Below are 9,150 nucleotides of genomic sequence, written 5' to 3'. Positions count from 1 at the left end.
GGGAAGTCCCTCGTAGTGTGTATATCTTAACCACAATCTTGATTGAATGGAAGGAGCTGGGAAGAGTTTCCTTCTTTCTTTCTTTATTTTTTTAATTGGCGTATAGTTGATTTACAATGTTGTATTAGTTTCAGGTGTACAGCGCAGTGATTCAGATATATATTCTTTTTCATATTCTTTTCCCTTGTAGATTATTACAAAATATTGAGTATTGTTCGCTGTGCTATACAGGGAACAGGTCCTTGTTGGTTATCTATTTTATATATAGTAGTGTGTATATGTTAATCCCAAACTCCTAATTTACCCCTCCTCCCATTTCACCTTTGGTAACCATAAGTTTGTTTTCTATGTCTGTGGGTCTATTTCTGTTTTGTGAATAAGTTTGTATCATTTTTTTAAGATTCTGCATATAAGCGATATCATATGATACTTGTCTGTGTCTAACTTACTTCACTTAGTATGGTAATCTCTAGGTCCATCCATGTTGCTGCAAATGGCATTATTTCATTCTTTTTTATGGCTGAATATTATTCCATTGTCTCTCTCTCTCTCTCTCTCTCTCTATATATATATATATATATATATACACACACACACTACATTTTCTTTATCCATTCATCTGTTGAAGGACATTTAGGTTGCTTCCATATCTTGGCTATTGTAAATAATGTTGCTATGAACATTGGGGTATATGTATCTTTTCAAATTATGGTTTTCTCTGGATATATGCCTAGGAGTGGGATTACTGGATCATATGCTAACTCTATTTTTAGTTTTTTAAGGAATCTCCATACTGTTCTCCATAGTGGCTGCACCAATTTACATTCCCACTAACAATGCAAGAGGGTTCCCTTTTCTCCACACCCTCTCCAGCCTTTATTATTTGTAGACTTTTTGACGATGGCCATTCTGACCAGTGTGAGGTGGTACCTCATTGTAGTTTTGATTTGCATTTCTCTAATAATTAGTGATGTTGAGCATTTTTTCATGTGACTGTTGGCTATCCGTATGTCTTCTTTGGAGAAATGTAGAGTTGCCTTCTTAAGCAAAAGACTTTTTCTCTTCTCAAGGGAAATCCACTCTGTAGATATGAAAGTGGGCCCCTTCTAAGGTTTACTGGGCAACATTTTGCTAAAATCATTCAAATTATAAGACTTCAAAGTTATAGAAGGTAGTCATACTCTTATTTTTAAGTGTGTCATTTGTATTTTTCACACCCAGGAAGTGAAGGCAGAGAGTTAAATCTTCTCTGTTTGAGCTTCCCCATGCATCTATGTGGTTCTGGTGGTCAAGCCCCTCCCAACTCATTCTCAGCAATTGTGTTCAGCCTTTGAATGTTTGTCTCACACAATTCTGCTTCTCTGATATAGATTCTTGGGGCTCCAGGTACAAAGGTTGCCGTCACCCTCTCTGCCATGTTTTGACCCCATTGGGAAATGTAAATCCGGTCATCACATGTGGTCCAAAGCCTCTTGTCAGGAAGGGGCCCAGGCTGTTTCTTGTATGAGCATCTCTGTCCTGGAGCACGTGATCCTCCCCAAGCTCACTCAATCCAAAGGCTGCCTGGCACAGAGCCTGGCTCAGCACCAGAAGCTCCAGTGAATGAGATGGGCCAATTGTATCCCATCCACTCCCCCTAGAGTTTGACCTGGGAAATATGGGCAGAATCACAGGGTCAATAGAAGTTAGAAGGTCATGAGGAAGAGAGAGGCCTGTGAGACTAGGACTGAATCAGAGTTATGAGGATTCAGAAGCAGAAGCGTGGAGCTCAAGAAGGGATACACAGAGTGGAGGGCAAGGAAGCCACTGGAAACAGAAGAGATGGAGTAGTCACACACAGGGAAGCAGAGACCCGGAGAAAGGCAAGGCAAAGGTGGAACACTGGAGAGAACCCAGATTCTTGCAGCGAGGGCTCCTGGAGTGCCTTGGTGGATACCTTGGGTTCATAAAGACCTTCCTGTTCCAGCCTCCACCATCCCATGTTGTGATATGCTCTCGATTCCTGTGAGATCCCGGTTCCCTTGTTGGGCCTCATGGCCTGAGCCACCCTGAAGGGCTCGCTGTTCTTTATGGGCTCACAAGGCAGGAAACCAACAGTAACCGCTGTCAGTGGGTCCCTATTAGGCACTTTGTGTGTGTGTGGGGGGGGAGGATGAGTGGCATCCAAGAACTTTTAGGGGACTAACTCCTCAAAGGCTCTGGTAATATCCACGGGGGTGGTCCCATTCCTCAAGGATCTAGGCTCTGCTTTCTTTTTTTTCATGTATCCCCCAAATTACATATATAAACATCTAAACTGTCTTTTATATATAACAAAATATATAAGTACATATAATATATAAGTATTATATAAACACATACATATGTATTACAGATACAGTAGAATTACAACTTGGTTTAAAGTCTAAAGTGTGTCTTAGGCTAAATTGTATATTGTATATTGTCAAATTTACGCCTGAGAACCCTTTAAAGTACCCATAGAACATACATGATGTACATGATTTTGGATTTATAACTACAACTTGTATGGTAATAGTAAACATGAACACCAGGAAATATCAATCAACCCCTTCCTGTAGAACTCTTGCTGAAATAGCTGCAAATGAGAAAAAACAGATTCTGGTTCCCACCCCCAGGCAAATTGTGACCATAACTTGCAAAGACTTTTTCCAACCCAAATGACAATTGATTCATTCCTTCTGGCAAACGGATTGCTGTGACGTTCCCTGTAAGTCAGATATCCTCTGAGACTATTTTAACTGGAACCCTCATGACTTTTGAAAGATTTGAGGTGGTCCTAATAATTGGCAGATATATAACAATTCCATTAAAATAAAAAACAAAAAAGTCATAAGAAGGGGAAATAAATAACCTAAAGAAGTGAGGCTAATATAATTCCTATAATGGACAAATGAACTCTGAGTTTCCTGGAAGTCAAGGGAAAAAGGGAAAATCCTAGACAAGCATTCTCATTGCTTAATAAAAATAATCAAAAGAGAGAGGTTTTCTCTTGGCACTATTTTAAAAAAAATTAGGGACTTCCCTGGTGGTCCAGTGGTTAGGACTCTGTGCTTCCACTGCAGGGGGCACAGGTTCGATCCCTGGTTAGGGAACTAAGATCCCACAAGCTGTGCCGTGCAGCATGGCCAAAAAGAAAAACATTAAAGGTCACTCATAATTTCATCATAGTGATATTGTTATTTTTGCTTGTATACACTGTATTCCAGTCCTTGCCTGCAAGCAAAATAATAGGTAATTTTATTTAAAAAAAATTTGAATAGGCAAAACATTCACATAGTTTGAAAATAGGAAAGTGTGAAAAGTAAACAATGGAATTTCCCTCCCGTCCTTGTCATAAATTTGCCCCAGTTCAACTCCCTTCAAGCTCCCCCTGTTTTGTATCCATCTAGAGTTTTTATGCATATTCAATCACAACTTCGTCATCAACAATAAAATATGGACTCATTTCTTTCATTTAACAACATATCTTTCAGGCTTTTCCATATCAGTAGGAAAGCCTCCTCTTCTTTCTCTTTCATAGTTACAGGGTATCTCATTGTTTGTATGTACTTACCAATGCCCTACTGATGTCATTTTCATTTGGATTGTTCCTTTTTTTTTTTTGCTATTAGAAGCAAAGTATGTAACTTCACAATGTGCATATATTGATACATATGATAAATCGCTGAAGTTGATTGCTGGGTCAAGGGATAAATGCATTTGTGAATTTGATAGCTCTCACCAAATTGCCCTCCAGAAGGGTTCTGGAAACTTACGCTTTTACCAGCAGTGTCAGAAGGTTGAGTTGCCACATACTATCTGTATACTCTAGACCCAGCATCCTCCTGCTGACTTCCAAGGAGGAAGGAAAAAGGAATGTGAAAAAGGAAGAACTGTTTATCAGGTACCTACTATATGCCAGACGTACACGATATATACACGTTTGATCCTCAATGTAACCCTGTGACGGTATCTCAGCAGAGCCTGATGTCTTCCTGACCTGATTTCAGCTTTCATGGACCAGCAGTGGTGACAACAGAGTTCTCTGTGTCTCAACTACTTTATTTTCTTGGCTGTCTTAAACTTCAAGTGTCACAGCTCAGCCCTACTTAGAGGAACCCCTGGGAATCTTTGCCCCCTTCCACTTGGCCTCCTGCCCAGGTCCCAGCCCTGGCCCCTCACAAGTGATTTTTGAGGGTGGCGCAGGGCTCCTCTGGGTACCCGTCTCCCAGGAGGGCATCCAGCCACTCCTCCAGGTCCCGCACCAGCTGTTCTACGTCTCGCACCAGCTGTTCCAGGTCTCGCACCTCTTTCTCTAGCTTCTCCACGAAAACATGCAAGTTCTCCTTCAACCAGGTCCTGATGACCTTGATTGGCTCTTCTGAGGGGTCATTGGTCTGGTATTCAAACACCTGAAAGGCAGACACTTACATTGCATCTTGAGCCTTTTCATGTAGACCCTCCCTTGCCGCTGGTTTCTAAAAGTTCCCCGAGCCTTTGCAATGCTTTCCTTCTGCCCGAAGTACCCATCCCCACCTTCTCCACCCAGAGACCCATCAATGACACCTCTGGGAAGCCTTCTCAGATTTCCTCAGCCAAGCTTGACGTCCCTCAATACCTTCTTGAATATGTTACCTGGGAAGTCATAGGATTCTGGGCGTAGTTACATTCTCTGATTCTTTCTGACACCTCCCAACTTCTTCCTGAAACAGGCACAGACACCACCTCTTAATAAGGTAAAGGAGAGTGAGTTGGAATAAACTCGGTTGATCATCCCAATGGGATGAAGAGGATGGGAGAAGGCAAGCTGTGGAGGCCCCCTTGGCATGCAGCCATCTCCAGAATATGCTCCTGACTCCGTGTGGACTTGGCTCCTCCCTCCTCAGATTCCAGAATGCTCACCTGATATTTGTGTGCCCACATATAGCACCAAGATCAGCAACGCCAACAGTGTCTGGGGGCAAGAAGAGAAGGAGGAAGGAGGTGAATTTCTGGAGGGTATACGTGCATCCCTGCTTCCCTCACAGAGGGCTAGGCATGGGGCTGCTATAAGATCATGGTTAGAGCTTAACTTTTTTCTAATTATCTAAGTCACGTGTACTTACTACAAAAGCCGCAAATATTGCAGAATTAGATAACATGGCAACTTACTGCCATTTCATTGCTGTTTTCCCTCCTTTCTCCCTGCTGAGAAGGAGGCCCCACCTCTATTCTCATTCCTTGCCTCACTTTTGCATTTTTTCTTTTAAATGATCTTTAAAAGGAGTTGACTTTATTGAGGTATAATTCACATACAATAAAATGCACATTTTACATGTACAGTTTGATGAGTTTTGACAAATGTCTATGCTTGTGGACTACCACTCCAATCTAGATGTAGAACATTTCCGTCATCCTAGAAAGTTCCTTTATGTGCTTTTGCGGCCAACTCCCTCTTTACCCCCCACCCCCACCCCCGCCATAGGGAACCGATCATCTGCTCTCTGTCACTGTGGAGCCGTTTTGCCTGTTCTGTAACTGCACATCAATGAAACCATATATTATATACTTTTTTGTTGAGCTACTTTTACTCAACGTAATGCTTCTGAGATGTCTCCATGTTTTCATGTTCGAGGTTATTGATGAGTAATATTATATTGTATGGATATAGAATATATATGTGTGTGTGTATGTCTGTACCTATATGTGTGCTCTCAAATGGATGCCTGGGATCTTAAGGAGTTTCATGGTTCTAGCTGGATCAGAATTCCATCCACCTCCAGCACTGCTGGACTTCCAGTATCTCTGCTCTAAACCCCATAGCAACTGCTGTCTGGTAAGCCTTGGGTAATCTAATCCTTTGCGTGCAGCCCACAGCCAAGAAGTCACGGAGATCCCCGCCTGGGCTTTCGGGGTCCTCTCAACACACAGCTCTTCTTCCTCTCCAATGCCTTGTCCTACGGAGTCCAGCTGCTTCAGTTGCACAGACTCTCTGCAGCTCAGCAGGACTGCTGGGCTCTGTTCGCCCTCTAACTCTTGGTGCAGCCGTCGTCCGGAAAGAGTTGAGGCAATCACCAGTTTTCTTTTCTCAGGGATTGCACTTTTGTGCTGTCTGTTGCCCTCACCGGAAAATAGTAGTTGCTTCATTTATTTTGTCAATTTCATGGCTGCTTACAATGAATGGGAGGGCTAGTTTAGCCCCAGTTACTGTGTTAAGGCTGCAATTGGAAGTCTACCTCTTGGGGTTTCGGTGCAGGAATGAAACGGCTGCCTGAAGACAACATTGCTCCCTAGAGCTTGGGTCAGTCCAAGACCATTTAGGAGATTCTGATGGGTGTGCCAGGATCAGGAGAGGAGAAAACTGAGAGCCTTTTGGAGAGATGGGAGAAGGTAGAGGGGGAATCTGAGTCTGGGAGGGGCCTGATACCCTCTCCTGGGTGGCCTCGTGGTGTGGCTGGGAGGTCTTAGCACAGGGAATTCAGAGACACCTGCTTTCAACAGACAGTGTGAGTTGGGACAGTGATGGTGTCAGGGGCAAACAAAAGTGGAGAGAGGATTAAGGCGGACACAGTAGTGACCGACACTGACTTTCCCCCCAACTCACCGGATGTGGGCTGAGCCAGATTTAATCTGACTTGAAATAATACATTTCTTATGTACCTGTCTTTGTGAAGCAAGATTTAGACTGGCTACCACAAACAAAGAAGATAAGAGATTTGTATAATTTGTCTCTTCCCTGGATAGCTTTTCAAAAATATATACTAGCAACTATATTATTATTAACTTAAAAAAAAAAGTAAAAATTAATTACATAGCAGCAACGTGACTGAGTCTCTCACACACACTAGGAGTGAAAAAAGCCAGTCATGAAGGGACACACTGTTTGCTTCCATTCCCATGAAATTCAGGGACATACAAAACTTATCTGTGATGATAGAACTCAGAATCGTGGTTATGGAGTGTGAGCTGGGAGGGGCCTTGGAGGAAACTTGGACATGCTCTATAGCTTGATCTGGGTAGCAACTGCCTGGGTGTGGACACCCAATGTGAAATCATAGTACACTTCAGATTAGGGCACTTTTTAAATTTCTTAACAATATTCCCTGAGACTCTCTTTATCTAAGACACATAGAACTGACTCATTCTTTATAATGGCTGATGAACATTCTGTGGTCTGAAAGCTCTTCTATTTCTTTAACCACTCCTCTGTCAATGTGCTTTACAGGATGGTGTCTTCACCAGCACACTTGCTGCTATTTTGTGTGTGTGTGTGTGTGTGTGCAGGGTGGAGATAAAGGCAGGGAACAGGGGCTAAGATTGAGTTTTAGTCCTTCTCTTGTGCTGTTGTGGGGCCTGAGCCAAATCATTTCTTCTCTCTGAGCCTCAGTTTCTTCATCTGTAAAGTGGATTTTGATATATGCTGAAAGGTCTTTCAAAAAGGCAAGGTGGGGACTCTGTCATCGAATTGATTTGGGAAATGCTGTGGTAAACAAAGTTATGTGGATTTCCTTGCTGCAGGACTTGTCAGAGCCTTCATTATGTGAACGAGCTGTGTAAATCTCCAAGAAGGGAACGAGGGTATCAGCATTTCCCAAACCACAGAACATTTTAAATGACTTTTCTAAAAGGAGCATTCCTGGGGTTTGAGATTCGTGGGACACTTTTTTAGCAAAAGCTGCAGCATAATGGGAGCCCCGCAAAGTCCAGCGTAAAGGAAGCATTGGAACGTGTATAAATGTATGAGTGAACAAATCTTTTGAAAACATATATAGGTCAGTCATGTATCGCTCTGCGATAAAATCCCACCCCTTTCCACGGTGTGCAAGGCCCAGATGACCTTCCCAGCCTCCTTTTACATCCTTCCCTCAGTTCTCCACCTGGCAGGTGGTGGAGTGCAGGGTCACCTTGCTAAGGGTTCTGGAATCAGATGGCCCTGGCTTCAAATCCCAGTATGTCCCTGCTGTCTGGCCTTTTGCCTTTCTGACCTCAGCTTACCCATTTGTGAATGAGGTTGCTAATAGTTGCTTCTCGGGAATATCATGAAAGAGAGAGGGCTAGAAACACCAGGCTGTGCACATAAGTGCTAACATTTTCCATTTTGACAAAATCCTATGTGAGGTTTGAATTTCAGCCCTAAGAACAAAAGCTCCAGGACCTCTCCAATTCAGGTGTATTATCCTATTTATTTCGGTTCATTCATTCATTCATTCAGCACCTGTTATGTACCAACCACTATTCTAGGCACTAGGAATACAGCAGGAAGCTAAATAAAAATCCCAGCCCTCCTGGAGCATACCTTCTGCTGGCAGTGTGGAGAATTAAATAAGAGTGTCAGTAATGACTTCTAGAAGAAGCTCCTGAGCCCTGCTGCGTTCCACCAGGTTGGGCTCCAGGGAGAGTCGGGCTGAAAGCCCGTTCCTGACTTTGAGGGCCTTACAGTCTGCCTGGAGTGTCCAATGGAGTCCACATGGGAGGAAAGCCATGTACACCTGGTCTGGCCTCACCTGTTTCTTGTCCTCAGAGTGACCTCCCCTTCTCTCAGCGGCCTCTCGCCCCCTGCTGCCCACCTGTTGGATCACCATGATCTCAGGTCCGGCTGCCTGGGTGGAACAGGGTACCCTCACCTCCCCGGCCTCTGGTCACCAAGCATCTCTCAAGCCATGAGTTCTGATGTCACAGAAGGTGGGGACAGTCAGGCCCCCATTCTGCACCACCCTGGTGTTTAGCCCCAACTTGTTTTTCATATAAATGTAAAAAACAAAGGCCAGAAAGAAATACACTGAAAGATTTTATTTCAAGATGGTGATTTTTCTGATCCTTTTTCTTCTCTTTTCAATTTTGTTTTATAAGATGCAAGTCTTTAAATAAAAAAACAATAGAATATTTTTAACTGAGTTTATTGAGATAATTGTAGATTCACATGCAGTTGTAAGAAACAGTGTAGGAGATCCTGGGTACCCTTTACTCAGTTTCCACTGATGGTAACATAGGCTCTTGCCATGGATACAATCTATCAATCTTATTAAAATCTCCCCAGTTCCACTTGTATTCATTTGTGTGTGTATTTAATTCTAAATAATTCTGTCACATGGCTAGATTTGGGTATCCACCACTACAGTCAGGATACAGAAGAATTCCCAAACCACAGGGTTCTGTGTTGCTGTTTGATCC

At 43.1% G+C, this 9,150-nt stretch overlaps 1 protein-coding gene across 1 annotated transcript; it reads right to left on the bottom strand.

The window, feature by feature from the left end:
• Positions 1-564: 564 nt before the first annotated feature.
• SMIM23 (small integral membrane protein 23) lies at positions 565-8,874 on the bottom strand. The gene is made up of 4 exons (XM_082380888.1): positions 8,484-8,874; positions 4,903-4,954; positions 4,636-4,703; positions 565-4,412 (listed from the first exon to the last, which is right to left on the bottom strand). The coding sequence occupies exons 1-4, from the start codon at positions 8,559-8,561 to the stop codon at positions 4,179-4,181; spliced, it is 432 nt and encodes a 143-aa protein (XP_082237014.1). The 5' UTR covers positions 8,562-8,874; the 3' UTR covers positions 565-4,178.
• Between the last annotated feature and the right edge of the window lie 276 nt (positions 8,875-9,150).

Source organism: Balaenoptera borealis (genome assembly GCF_965194805.1).
Source record: "Balaenoptera borealis genome assembly, chromosome: 2".
NCBI classification, from domain to species: domain Eukaryota; kingdom Metazoa; phylum Chordata; class Mammalia; order Artiodactyla; family Balaenopteridae; genus Balaenoptera; species Balaenoptera borealis.
This window is presented reverse-complemented; position numbering and strand designations above follow the sequence as displayed.

What these genes read in the sequence shown, in the direction of transcription:
- SMIM23 (XM_082380888.1), bottom strand. Translation starts at nt 8,561, where the DNA reads ATGGTGATCCAACAGGTGGGCAGCAGGGGGCGAGAGGCCGCTGAGAGA. An exon ending in ACTCTGAGGACAAGAAACAG is followed by an intron (nt 4,955 to 8,483) that starts GTGAGGCCAGAC and finishes TCTTGCCCCCAG; the next exon opens with ACACTGTTGGCGTTGCTGAT. An exon ending in TGTGGGCACACAAATATCAG is followed by an intron (nt 4,704 to 4,902) that starts GTGAGCATTCTG and finishes TGCCTGTTTCAG; the next exon opens with GAAGAAGTTGGGAGGTGTCA.